Consider the following 15,278-nt stretch of genomic DNA (forward strand, 5'->3'; position numbering starts at 1 on the left):
TATTTTCTTTAAATGCAAAGCACACCTGTGTCAACTTAAATGGTTTCCTGATGTAATACTTGTTTGTATCTTCCGGAGTTTCAGCATGTTGCTAATTCTGTACACTTTGGGTGAAACATTGTGTACTTTTATTAACATGCAGAAGAACTCTTGAAAATTATAAACAGTACATAAATGGCAACCGCGGGTAAAAAACACTGATGATTCAGCCCCTCTATACACTGTGAGCCACAACTGATGTTCAGCAACTTTCAAAGCCATGTTGTCAGAACATTTCAGGTGACCTGTTATACGTTGTCAGAAAATTTCAGGTAACCTATTATCAGCCACTGTGGAACTAATTAAATTTAGTCTGCATACTCATGACATTAGTTTGTATTGACTTTGCTCAAAAGTGGTTACATAGGTAGTCTCAAATTTATCAACTGAGACAGTGTACACAACCATTGTCATTTCCCCACAGACAGAAATCTAGTAATCTTAATCAGAACAACTACATTGTCATACTATACGTACAACTCTCTCAATACCAATCCACTACTTTCTGCAGGTATTTTTGAGACGACCTCATACAACCAGGGGCAAGGAGTAGGAGTAACTTATTTAGTTTAATAAACATACAAAAACAGATTTGTTTCTCAAACAGATATACCTAACCTACAGAAAATTCACTGACTGGTTTGTTAGAACACATTGTCTTACATGTGGAGAGATCCATTATTCTGCCAGGTTGATTAAAATGTCTTGACTCATGTTATCTACTAACCTATACAGCAACCTCTGTGTATATGAAGTAATGCAAAAAGGAAATTAATATTTTTTACAGTCTTTATTATTTTCAAACACCAATATTTAGAATTAATGTATTAATTTGAAATCACCATTTGCTGTTTTACTTTAAAATAAGATATGTATAATTAATAAAGTATAAATAATACATTTATGAACTCTGTGAGTGAATCCAGTCAGAATGATGGAAGACATGAGTTGTGTGTAACTCAATAATGATGGCAAATACTGAGGAACTGTGTGTGAACAGATTTGGCTGTTATGAAATGCAGCCTCGGTCTCTGCTCACATTACTTCCATGCAGCATTAAGAACAAGAAAGTAATGTTATCTACCATTATACAGAACAAATGTCAGAAGAAATTTTTCTTGTAGTATGAGAAATAGTACAGATACAAAAATACCACATTCAAGAAATAATTGCACGAACTGCAATTAATGAACCATGACTCTACAAAAGAAATGAACTAGTAAAAATTAAACATCTCTTATTTCTTATTAGGTATGCGATAGCAGAACTGACATTTAATGCAAAATTAAAGTCACTGTTTAAAAATATATACAGTAATAGATCATCCCCTCCATTCATACATGTTCATGAGACTGTATTAAGGCACAGCTAGTATAATCACTTGAAAAGGCCACACACTGTCTTTGAAGTTTGCTGTGTGAGACTCACTATAATGGAGCAGGTAATAATGTCTTAGTCTCTGAACACTGGTTTCAGCTGGTACACAAACACGAATGTTGTCACACCCATCACAATCTTTGTTTAAAAGTCACAGCAAAAACACTTCCTTGCAAAATTACACACCTTCAGCCTCACACATGAAAAACGTAAGTAAAGAAATAATGGTAACACAGTTGTTTACTTGTACTTTTACACATGGAAAACATTTGAGTGATGTGAATTCTTGTGAAACAACACAATTCAGCTGCTGATGTAAATGATACCAAAGCAGCCAAATGAAGCTTAATATAGTCACTACCTCCATATATTTTTTAAATGTTCCAAGCTTAATTTTTTCTCTTTATGTGGGAGCATGGGAAACCGTTATTTCAGCATCAGCAATACCAAACACATTTACTTGTCAGATCTCCATAATTTTTTCCCTGCTGCAAAAGACTATAATAGCTTTGGTTGAACACACTGAGGCTTGCCTCACACTCATTACACACAATAAACATTTTACAGACACAATAATCAGTAATACTTATTTTGAATCCATTTTAGATCTTAGTCTGGCATGAACTTTCATGAATTCTGGCTCACTACCAGAACAACTGTCTGCATCATCATCTTTCTCCATCTGAAAGAAAAACAAATAAAATAAAATGTTACATTATTATTATAATTAACCATATGTTCCTGTAGGAAGGTATGATGGATGAATTTAGTCTGGAACCAACACTGGTCTTAACAAAACAGTGGTGTTATTTAGTTTCCTCAACCTTTGCCTTAGACAAGGAATTTGCTATTGTTCCACTTTTCAAAGAATAACAACAAAACCAGTGAGGTCTTGGCTGATAGAGTACCATGGGAAATTAATGAGATTAAGATCCATGGACCTTACTGCTTATTTTATTCAGATAATGTGCTCCTCCAAATCTCACCCACTAGATGACTCTGCCTGAAGGGGCATTACCATCTTCGAAACCTTCATTGATTCTTTTCAGACAGATTTCCTTCTAATCAAAGAGCACGGAGCACCACTGTCTACGGAAATCAATGTCCATCTGAAAAATATGAAGTCTACACAATTACTGCACCTAAAGGATTTAAAGGTCAAATGTCTGATGACATTTACTATACTGAGATGATCAATGATAAAACCCACTTCAGTTGTAAAAATTATTTATTTCTAAAAAGGAAAGTGCAACCTGGTTTCAAGATGTGCCCCAGCTTCAGGTGCATATTAAAATGTGAATCCACTAAGGATACATAACTATGGTTAAACTATTTTAACCTCAGTTATACATTCATTGTGGATTCTCATTTCAATATTTGCCTGAAGATGGGACATGTCCTGGAACCAGATTATGCTTTCCTATTTAGAAATAGCTATTACAACTGTATCAGATTTTCACATTGTTGGTTAATAACTGTTGTCAAGAGAAATCTGTATATTTACGTACATCAGCAAAAGTTCATTTGGAGCAGAATGAACACATCTTCTCCACTTCTAGAAGGCTCCTATGTTGTCCCAGGTTGACTATGGATGCTCAGTTTATGGGTCAGCTGGAGGAACATCACTGAAAATCATGAGTGTTGTTCATCATGAGAAAATTATGATAGTTGCCACATCATCTTTCTGGTTCTAAAAACATCAAATATTTCTGACTCCTTAGTCAACTGACTATCATGGCAGGGGGGAGGGGGGGGGGGGGGCGGCGGACCTGGGTTTGATTTTCGGTACAGCCAGGTATATTTAGTTGGTGAGGGGACTGGAATGGGGTGCACTCAGCCTTGTGGTTCCAACTGAGGAGCAACCTGACTGAGCATTAGTGGCATTAGGTCTGCTAACCCAACAATGGCCTGGAGTGGTGTGCTGACACCATGTCCCTCCATACCATATCTTGATGATGCCATTAGCCAAGTAGGACAACAGTTGGTCAGGCCTGACTGGCCCATCTGTGGGCAGATTGATGGTGCTTGCTTGCTCGTGATCATTCAGTTTAACTTACAAACATACACTATGGTATATTAGAATTACTGCCGAGGATATTCTTGCATAAATTGGTGGCTGTTAATTGCCTGGTGGCAGTAAAAAATAAACAAGCACCATATGTTGTTTCTGTTTGTTTGTTTGTTTGTTTTGTAAAAATCTTGCAAATGATTTGTCTAGGGCAAATAGTTCTAAGCAAGTTAACACAGCTTTTAACAGAGGGGTTACAGAATTTTTGAGAAAATTATGACTCCTCTCAATTTTCGCTATTTTAGCAGCAAAATATAATTACCATTAGCAATCGTTTCTGTCGTTCTTCAATGAGCCTCTGTAGATCTGACAGGGAGCTGGCCTTCTGCTGCTCCAGTTCTCGTCTCGCTTGCTGCTCACGGTGGCGGCCAAATGCTCGCTGCAGTTCCGACTTTTGATTCAAGACATTTTTCCCACTGGAACATACATTACATCTAACACTATGTGTTTACTTTGTAACCTACATATTTACTGAAACAGAAAAATATTACCAGTGAAACTAATATATACAGGGTGGTCCCTCTGAAGTTTTGGATGAGATTATCTCGAAAACTGTAACTATACATCGGGTAAAAATAGTGGGTAAGACAAGTTTGTAAGCTCAAAGGGGGGCATCAAATGATACTACATGTGGCCCCCAGCCCCACCCCCCTTGGGTGGGGGTGGGGGCAACTTTTAAATCTTAAATGGAAACCCCCAGTTTCATTGCAGATTCAGATTCTCCATAAAAAAGTAATCAAGTTTTGTCTGAAATATTTTATTAAACCATTGATAGATGGCACTGAAATCGAGAAAAATTAAAATTGGGGAAGAACTCCAATTTATTTAGAATGATCGATACAAAATGTGCTCCAATTCTTTCATTACGCCAAATTAAGATTTTTTCACAAAATGTATCCTACCCGCCACAGTTTTTGATGGAGGGAGGTGGAATGGTATTAAAATCTCGTTAGGGAACTCTTCACAATTTCATTACTCTCCCGACTGAGGCGCTACCATGGCCAAACTGCGAACTACGGCTCAGTATAAAGGTCGGTGCAATGCGATCAGAAGTCATTTCACTTTCAGACCGTGAAACGTAAATTTCAACAGATGAAACTAAATTATTCTTTAGTGAAACACGGCTCACTATCCTCCTACAGATATTTTTGATATTATGATAATTTTAGGTGAATGCCATACGAATTACACTGCAGCCGCGCAATTGTATGCGGATCATTTCCCAAACAGACAACATCCAAGAGAAAAAATTATTTGAAATTGCACTCAATGAGCTCGAAATGGATACACGCACTGTGCCCCTCGTTATCGTGAATACAGTGAAAATGACACTCGTACCCTTACCGTTCTCACCTGTGTTCAACTGGATCCCGAAATGAGTAGTCGTGCGATTCAAAGACAAACTGGAATACCGAAATCAACTGTTTTGAGGATTTTGAAGGCACAAATATCATGCATATCATATCACACTGACACATGCATTAATGCCAAAAGATATGCAAATACGCATGCATTTTTGCCAATGAGCCTTGGAAGTGATAAGAGGTGACGATTTTTTAGATACGTTATGTTCACCGATGAAGCCATATTTAGAAACAATGGCAAATTAAATAGTCATGATTATCATTATTGGTCCCCTGTCAATCCACACTGGCACAAACCTGTTAACAATCAACACAAATGGTTGTTAATGGTCTGGTGTGGAGTTTTAAATGGTTACTTGATAGGACCATATTTTTTTGACCGAAATGTTACTGAGGAATCTTATTTACAACTTCTCCGTGATGATTTGTTGGAGCTAATGGACAATATTGATTTAGAAACTAGGCAACGAATGTGGTTCCAACAGGACAGAGCAGATCTCCATTATGCTAAAAATGTGCGGAATGTTTTAAACTTATGGTACCCTGGTTGGTGGATTGGACGTGGCAGACCAATTCAGTGGCCTCCACATTCAACAGACCTAACTCCTCCTGATTTTGTCTTGTGGGGTTATTTAAAAAATATTTTTTATGACAGACAGCCCACAACCCGAAACGATATGGAACAACGCCATACCACGAATGTGCTGCTCAAAACTTTCGCAGATGATTGACTTTATGCATTAAAGCAAATGGGGATAATTTTGAACAATTTCTTCGTGGCTAATTTCATTAATTAAGCACCCCAAATTGTGAGAGGCAAGGGGACTCACACCAATGAAGCACCTCATGGGAACATCATTCTACTACATCCATGTCGTCATTCCTGGGTAACGCTAAAAGTAGGGTACAGTACATTTTGTACAAAAACAGCTTAATTTGGCATAACGAAAGAATTCGTTCACATTTTGTATCGATTTGATGCATCCTTCTCAGATTATTCTAAATAAATCAGAGTTCTTCCCCAATTTTAATTTTTCTCGATTTCAGTGCCATCTGTCAATGGCATAAAAAAATGTTTCAGACAAATCTTGATTACTTTCTTATGGAGAATCCAAATCTGCAATAAAAAATGGGGGTTTCCATTTAAGATTTAAAAGTTGCCCCCCACCCCACCCAAGGGGGCGGGGGCTGGAGGTCACGTGTATCATCATTTGATGTCCCCCTTTGAGCTTACAAACTTGTCTTCCCACTATTTTTACCTGATGTATAGTTTACAAGATAATCTCATCCGAAACGTCAGATGGACCATCCTGTATATTAACGTTGAGTGAGACATCAAACTGATTTCTTCAGATACATATTCATGCCAAATAATTTGAAATTCTTTTGCATAAAAGATTTTTGAATTCTTCCAGTGACAAGGGAAAAAAAGGAAACAACAATAATTATGACTGTCGGCATGTTTTCTTCAACTCATTTTCCAAGACCTGGTATAAACACAATTTCTGTGTCTACATACTAATTTCTAAGCCTTTTGTGCCTTAACTTCTATTTCAGTTGTAATTACAAAATCCTGAAATAAAACTTTTATTTGTGTTAAGCACTCAAACATGACTGCACTACTTCCTTTATTTACTGTTTCATTATTAAATTGTTATATTCATTCTACAATCTGTTTCATATTAAAATCTCAGGAAGTTTTTTTATAATCACCCCATTTCTTCCATTTCCTGATCTTTACTGGCTATCACATTGCACTGTGATTCAGTTTCAGAAAAACATTTTCCACACAAAATTTATATAATTTCATACCAGTTTTAATTTACAAAAATAAAATGATTATTTCTATTTTTTCATTAAAAGGCTCAGTTACTTCTATAACAAGAACTGGATGATGTTTTCAATACATGGTGTGTTAATACAGACACAGTTGTGAGTTTTGGCAGAGTGTGTGAACAAATATTTCACATGAATCTCTTTCAGAAATTGTCAATAACATCCCACAACACAATAAACAAAACAACAAATTCAAAACTTACAGCATATTATCAGAGACAACCAAATTAATTTAAATAAGCAACATCAGATAAAATGATTTCAGAAAGGCATATAGCAAACATATAATTGTTGCAATTAGGGCCGTGGCTACATTATGTAAGATGCAGAATCCTGCAGTTCTGGGAGCCAAGGCAGTTTCTTCCACAGCTACAAGAGAAGCAAGCAAGTATAAAAACCGGTCAGAATGCTTGCAATAATTTACTGGCCCATTACTGTGGGAACAAATTTGTGGAAAAGCAGTGGGCTTCCTTCTAGATCACCATCACCCAAGTACAAAAGGAAACATTTTTAAGAGCATTCAGATACACTGCCCCTACATTGAAATCTACTGAGAGCACAAATTAACTCAGAACTTTTTCACAAGATGAACAAATATTCCTGTTGTTATATAATTTACAGTAGTTACAATTACTCCCTCTGGGAAAGACTGTCTCCTAACAGGTTTAATGTCTCTCCACAGGACTGCCAATACACAATTTTATCTGCACAAGTTTTTTCTGGGTTTAGCTCTGTAATGCAGTTGGCTAAATGCCAGATTAGTGAACACAACCAGTAATGGGAGGTGTCTCAATGCAGTTAAAAGTCACTACGGCCCAGGGAAAACTAGCATCCCTCTCAAGTTTATACTAATTTACAAGCAAATTAACTATATTCTTGATGAAAATTTACTACAGATATCTTGAGCAGAGAGACATCAGTGCTATGGCTACTGGAAACCAGACTGATTTGGTGTTTGTAAAATTTCAAACAGCATTTTACTCAGTACCACAATGACACCGTCGAAAGGAAATACATTTCTTATCGAATATCTAACCAGGTTTTCAACTAGATCGAAGATTTCCTTACAAGCAGGATGCAGTACATAGGACAATATTAGTTCCACCTTCACACTTTTTGCAGATTATGAAGTCATCTACAAGGAAACCCAGTTTGGTAATAACTGCGGTAATGTCCAGTTACATTTTGACAAAAATCTGTCTGGTGCACATGCTAACTAGCTTTTAATGTAGAGAAATATAGAGCTGTTTGCTTTACAAAATGTAAACGCATACTATTCTTTGACTACTAGGTTAAGAGGCACAGAGAGTCACACCCATATCATAAAGACATTTGAGAGTGGAATGACTACAAAGGCTCAGTTAAAGATAAAGCAAACTGCAGACTAGGATTCATTAGTAGGGAGACAGTAGCTTGTCTACAGAAGATACTGCATATAAAACACCTGCACTTTTCTTCTTGTTGGCTACACAATGATGAAATAGAAGGGGACAGTAGCTGCAAACTCCCCCAGGCTACAACCACTGATTACACATGATAAGAACTATTTATTCCCTTTTCTATTATTTTTATGTCTGAGCAGCTGCAATTATTGTTTTCCACTAATTATAATCCATTTCAAAGCTGAAAGACTTCCTCCTCAGGTACATACTGCCAGTCATTGATGTGTTACACATCTGCAAGTCTATAGTGTAACATGAAGTAACATCACCAGGTATAGCTACACCCCAACTTTGAAATTTACTGCAAGCAGTTGACAACAACAAATACAGTTGGCTGACCACAACTAATAAGAAACAGAATAAACAGTTTGTATTCTCCATACAAAAGCTGTAAGTTCATAATAAAAGAAGACATTGAATTTATACAAGTAAGGGTAATGCAAATGGTCATAGGCTTCTTTCACTGCTGAGAGACTGTAACAGATATGTTGGAAAATATTAACTGGCAAGCACTTTGAAGGAAGATGCCATTTATATTACAAGAATCTGCTTATAATACTTTGATAACTGTCTTTCACAGAATAAACTACAGATATTCTCCAGCCCGACACACACATCCTGTGAAGGTTGTGCAGATAAAACTAGGGACAAAACAGACTGTACTCAAGATATAGCAAAGGTGCTAAGTCGCAGGTAAGCACAATAAAAAGACTGTTAAATACGTAAGCTTTCAGCCCTCGTTTTGTTGTGCATGTGAGTGACTCAGCATCTCCACTATATGGTGAGTAGCAATCTATCCTTTTTCATAATATTGTCATAGGGACAAAACAGCTAGCACAGAAGTGTACAAGAAGTCCCTGTTCCCAAACACCATCTGTTAACACAACAGGAAGAAACCTTAACATATGGTGCAATAAACACTGCCCTCTGCCATACATTTCATTTCATAGTGATTCACTGAGTGTAGATATACATGTAGAAAGGACTGAGTGACTACATATTTCTGACTGGCTTAAGACAGATCTACCATTATAAACATGAGACTGGATCCCAGTATGGTAACTACTATACATATCTACAGTAAAATTGAGATGTTTGGCACTCATTGTGGACCTCAAGCATTTGCTCACTGAGAACTGAGATCTCTCTCTGCAGTCTGAATACTGTCTTCTGAATTAGTAAATCAATATCAACTTCAGGGCATTAGTCTATCTGCTGTATAGTATGACCCACGTACGTTAATTTACAGGCTAATGCATTAAAACGGATGAAAACTAGCTAAAAATGATGAGAATTTCAAGATTCCCACTCGTGGACTAAAATAAAATGCCATTTGGTATGGATAAAGTCATTAGGATATGGAGAAGTCCATTACTTTATATAATGTTTGTGCAAAAATAAGATCTCTATCATGCAGAACTTCATAAGGGACATCGGGGCCACTCGAAAAATACTGTGTGAGGCTGAGAAAAAAATTATACACTACTGGCTATTAAAATTGCTACACCATGAAGATGACGTGCTACAGACGTGAAATTTAACCGACAGGAAGAAGATGCTGTGATATGCAAATGATTAGCTTTTCAGAGCATTAACACAAGGCTGGCGCCGGTGGCGACACCTACAATGTGCTGACATGAGGAAAGTTTCCAACTGATTTCTCATACACAAACAGCAGTTGATCAGCGTTACCTGTGATACGTTGCTGTGATGCCTCGTGTAAAGAGGAGAAATGCGTACCATCAGGTTTCAGACTTTGATAAAGGTCAGATTGTAGCCTATCGTGATTGTGGTTTATCATATCTACATCTACATACATACTCTGCAATCCACCATACGGTGCGTGGCGGAGGCTACCTCATACCACAACTAGTACGCGACATTGCTGCTCGCGATGGTCGAGATCCAATGACTGTTAGCAGAATATGGAATCGGTGGGTTCAGGAGGGTAATACGGAACGCCGTGCTGGATCCCAACGGTCTCGTATAACTAGTAGTCGATATGACAGGCATCTTATCTGCATGGCTGTAACAGATTAGGACGTTTGCAAGACAAAAACAATCTGTACGAGCAGTTCGACGATGTTTGCAGCAGCATGGACTATCAGCTTCGAGACCATGGCTGCGGTTACCCTTGACGCTGCATCACAGACAGGAGCACCTGCGATCGTGTATTCAACGATGAACCTGGGTGCACGAATGCCTAAATGTCATTTTTTCGGATGAATCCAGGTTCTGTTTACAGCATCATGATGGTCGCATCTGTGTTTGGTGACATTGCAGTGAACACACGTTGGAAGAGTGTATTCGTCATCACCATACTTGCGTATCACCTGGCGTGATGGTATGGGGTGCCATTGGTTACACGTCTCGGTCACCTCTTGTTTGCATTGACTGCACTTTGAACAGTGGACCTTACATTTCACATGTGTTACGACCCATGGCTCTACCCTTCATTCGATTCCTGCGAAACCCTACATTTCAGCAGGATAATGCACGACCGCATGTTGCAGGTCTTGTACGGGCCTTTCTGGGTACAGAAAATGTTCGACTGCTGCCCTGGCCAGCACATTCTCCAGATCTCTCACCAATTGAAAATGTCTGGTCAATGGTGGTCGAGCAACTGGCTTGTCACAATACGCCAGTCACTGCTCTTGATGAACTGTGGTATCGTGTTGAAGCTGCATGGGCAGCTGTACCTGTACATGCCATCCAAACTCTGTTTGACTCAATGCCCAGGCGTATCAAGGCCGTTATTATGGCCAGAGGTGGTTGTTTTGGGTACTGATTTCTTAGGATCTATGCACCCAAATTGCGTGAAAATGTAATCACATGTCAGTCCTAGTATAATATACTTGTCCAATGAATACCTGTTTATCATCTGCAGTTCTTCTTGGTGTAGCAATTTTAATGGCCAGTAGTGTGCTTACAAAGCTTCAAGAAATAGCACAAAGTGAGGAATCTAGGAATATATTACAACCCCCATCTGTCATTCCCATGTGGACCACAACAACAATATTAGCCTAATTAAAGTGTGCACAGAGTCATTCAAGCAATAACTCTTCTTGCACTCCCTGAAGTGAATGGAATGGCACGAAGTGGTACAATGGGATGTACCCTCAGCCATGCCCTCTGGTTTGGAGAGAGACTGCATGGCAAAAAATAAGCTGGTATATGTAACACCAGCCAATGGACGAATAACAGGCTGGAATGAAACAATAGAAAAACAAGAACACAGCAGGCACAGAAGCCAACTGTTTCTAAGAGCATTAAATGTCTACATACTCAATATGTGTGAAGTAATATCAGATTCAGAAGATAATATGACTGAAGTTTCCACTTAAAATTGAAGCTAAGGCTCACAGCGGTGCAAAATAGCTGTAATCAATAAAATAAGACAACATGAATTCAAGAAATTACTGACCGAGTCACGATGGGATTTTTTTGTGGCAGCGGTGGTGGTGGTTATGGTTGTGGTGGGGTGCATTTTGATATTTTAGTGATAAAGTAGAGGTGACTGAATAAAAAATATTACGCTATAAATTTGAACTGCATATTTATTACCAGGTTTTAGAGCTTAGTAACCTGTCTGGGTACATGTCTCAGCCAAAGAAAACACTTCAGCCACTCATATTTAAGTCCTGTGCCCTCCACTTCAAATCGCTTTGCAACTCTTACCAGTAACAGAAAATATACTGTGGTTATGATTAACACCAGGTAGGACTCTTAAACAGCAAATTTAATGTGGATGATTCTGAGAGGAATCTTAGGAGACACAAGAAGGTCTAAAGATGAGTAAACTATAAAATACTTTTAGACACCTGCTTTGATACTTTGAATAAATGGTTTATGTACTCTAACACAAAGCTGTAAACACAAGTGTCATTACTGGTTTGGCATACTGACAAATCTGCCAACAATCAAAAGTTTGTAAATGGCCACCAGAGTGAATGAGAGTTGATTGTGTTTTGTGTTGTCAGCAAGTCTGATAGGGTACATAAAGGCATGAAGAGTGCCAGAATGTGAACCATCACTGTAAAGAACACTGATGTACTCGTGTGAGACTGCACCTAACAGAGTTTGAAAGGGACCTCAGTGTGGGTCTCCACTTGGTCGGCTTGCCCAATCATACAATATCCTTATCTGTAAGACATTCACACGTGAAAGTGGCCCGGTGTTGAACTGCATGTGAAAATGAGGGCAGGCATACTCATTGCCAAGGTTCTGGTAAACCATGTGTGACCACCACAAGGTAAGGTCGTCGTACTGTGCACCAAGTACATTGTAACCTCTTTGCATCTGTGCCTGCCACCTGAAAACAAGTAATGGACTCTGTGCAACATTTTGGGTCATCATGCACCATTGGCCAGAGACTATCAGCAACCACACTAGGTAATTACCACCTCATGCACTGGCTGCCATTAACACAACAAACAGCCGCATCTGGAATGGTGCGTCACAGCACAACATACATCACAGACATCCTGCATCCTCATACTGTCAAATCTTAGTAAATTTGGGTCAATTTTGTAACATCACATGCCCTCTTAATTCTATTACCATTTTTGTAATAGAATTAACATTCAGAATAAAAATTATAATTTTAGCTGAAATAATTGTGTTGTCATAGTCAATGTGTCAATTAGTTTGGAAGAATTGTCCTACCACTTATTCTCACTGAAGTCCATCATGAAAATGTTTATCTTTCAAAAGTATTTTGTATATCGACTGAACTTTCTTCATAGGTTGCAACAGTCATTTCATCCCCAGTAAAGAAATATAATTACTACTAGCAGGAGAATCAAAGTGTGCAATCATTTGTCCGAGGTTGTTAAAGAGAGAGAGAGAGAGAGAGAGAGAGAGAGAGAGAGAGAGAGACAGAGAGAGAGACAAAATCAATGCAGTTAGAAATTTCTCTAAAATATTACATACTACACAGTAAAAGGTCGTCTACCTAACAAAAAGAGATATTGGTAAAAAGTATTCAGAGAATAATGGAACACCTCAAAATCTACAAAATATTCTCACAATATATTTCATGTTACTATTAAATCTTATGATCAGGATCTGTGCCAAAGAATATTAATCTCTCTTCTTCTTCATAAGTTCACCCTCACCACCACTAGGTAGAGATTCCAACACAGTTTTTCAGATTGATATACCTACATGTATGAATTTATTAAATTGTAATTACGTTTTTTATTGTGTTTCACTGGCATGTCTAGAATCATCATACAATGATCCATAAGCAAGTAAATAATCAATCAACTAATACATCAATTACACAGTGAAGGCAATAAAGCTAGTGTGTAACTCTTACACTACTGGGAATCACTCACGTCTTTTGGTTGAAGAGTAATTCACGGTGGAGACTACGCCTGTCTGCAGATTCCACACAGGGGTTTTGAAGTTTCCGAGGTAAGATAAGCCCATCATGATCAACTGGCGGCAACGGTGGTGCAGGGGGGGCTGTACCACCTCCACCCCCAGTAGTGTGGCGAGTATTGCGAGTCTCCACTTCTGCTTCTGGGATCATAGCCAAACCAGCAACACCTGTTTCAAATAAACAGGTTATACACTCGTGTGATCTGGGATATCAATACTTACTGCTCCTAGACTACCAAATGTTGTTATAGTTTGGTATGTCAACACAGATAAAACACACATGCACACACAGATGAGCACTGAATCACATTTAATGACACACAATGAAAGAATGGAAAATTCACATGAATTCGTGCAGTTTGCTAGATAAATATGGGTATGCTAGAACTTAAGAAAAGCATGCTTTGTCACTATGAAAACTATCCATATCAGTTGAGAAACAATTAAAGAACCTGACAAATGTTTAGAATTTGTTTTAAATTTGTTTCACCCACATCTAAAACATTTGTTTTGCTCAGATGCAAATATAATGAGGACCTCTTACAGAAATGTAACACAAATTGAATTAAATGATGATGTACTGAAACTGAAATGTCAAACATAGCAGCAATTGGTGTATTTTACATGCCACAGTTGGACCAGTGCAACATTTTTGCATTCTTAATACCATACACAATTATCAACACAATAAATCAATAAGGCAGTCATTTACATATGTACGCACAACCTGGGGAGAATGTAGTGTCTGGAACTGTTTGGAATAAAGCTGCTCAGCATTACTACAGCACAAACATGGTCTTATTTTCAAACAATAAGAAGGTGATTTCTATGCATATAGGCACAAGATGTCATCCCATTAAGTACATGACTATGTAGAGTGTAGATCAAAAGACATTAAATAGTGTAATATTTTAGATGGGAGAGGGGCCAAATGGAAAAAAAATATCGTAACATATATTGACAATGAGGCCTTTAGAAATAGAACAGTAGTTCGGTTGCAAAGTTGACAGGCTGTGAGCATGTCAAAAGGAGCATGCTGACATTTTCCTGACGTCATTTAGGCAAACAGAAAACCAAAAACAGTATAGCTGGACACAGTTTTGAATCCAATCCCTCCCACAACTGAATGGCATCTCATTTGATGCACCAAATCAGTCTTTTGTTCTCTGACATGCCACACTTTAATATTATGCATGAGAAATGACATGTTCGTATACAGAGAGAATTACCCCAGAAACTAAACTGTGCTTCACTCAGGGGACTACATTTATGCTAGTAATTCATCGGTCTGTCCTTCAAAATCTATTCGATTAGTTTGAGAATTGACATTTTTAATGTGTGTTGTTGCAGAACATCTATATACAAAAAACTTACCAGACAAGAAAACGTCTCAAAACATTTCACAGGACTGCAAAAAATTGGACACATACAACAAACTCTAACATTTTTCGTTGTTGGTTAATACGGATGAAACACAATGATGCGTCAATTTCATTAACACACCATGCGATCTACTAGTATGTTGCAAAACGAAAAAAGTTATGAAGTACAGACGGTACTGGGGTTTATTGTCATAACACTAAAAAAGTGGCAGAATATTTACACTATTTACTGACAGGTGGTTTTTCAGTTGAGTTTGTAACTTGCGTAGTTGTGTTAAATATTTCAAAATGACGTGTATGTTGACCCTCAGTCAAGAAAACAACAATTAGATTAAGAGAGAGATTTCTGTTTTAATGTATTACACATGATGATGAATAGCTTCTT

The 15,278-nt window shown here is 37.9% G+C and overlaps 1 protein-coding gene across 2 annotated transcripts in view; it reads right to left on the reverse strand.

Annotated features, from left to right (window-relative positions):
- Nucleotides 1-810: 810 nt before the first annotated feature.
- Nucleotides 811-15,278, reverse strand: part of LOC126469826 (protein FAM107B) — a 142,287-nt gene continuing 127,819 nt past the window's right edge. For both annotated transcript variants that reach the window (XM_050097115.1, XM_050097114.1), the window contains exons 2-4: nucleotides 13,466-13,679; nucleotides 3,747-3,900; nucleotides 811-2,098 (exon numbers count right to left, since the gene is read on the reverse strand). In XM_050097115.1, the coding sequence (XP_049953072.1) occupies nucleotides 2,003-2,098; nucleotides 3,747-3,900; nucleotides 13,466-13,679 (464 nt within the window). In that variant the 3' untranslated portion in view covers nucleotides 811-2,002. The remainder of the gene's footprint in view (nucleotides 2,099-3,746; nucleotides 3,901-13,465; nucleotides 13,680-15,278) is intronic.

This window comes from Schistocerca serialis, chromosome 3, assembly GCF_023864345.2.
Source record: "Schistocerca serialis cubense isolate TAMUIC-IGC-003099 chromosome 3, iqSchSeri2.2, whole genome shotgun sequence".
Classification (NCBI taxonomy): domain Eukaryota; kingdom Metazoa; phylum Arthropoda; class Insecta; order Orthoptera; family Acrididae; genus Schistocerca; species Schistocerca serialis.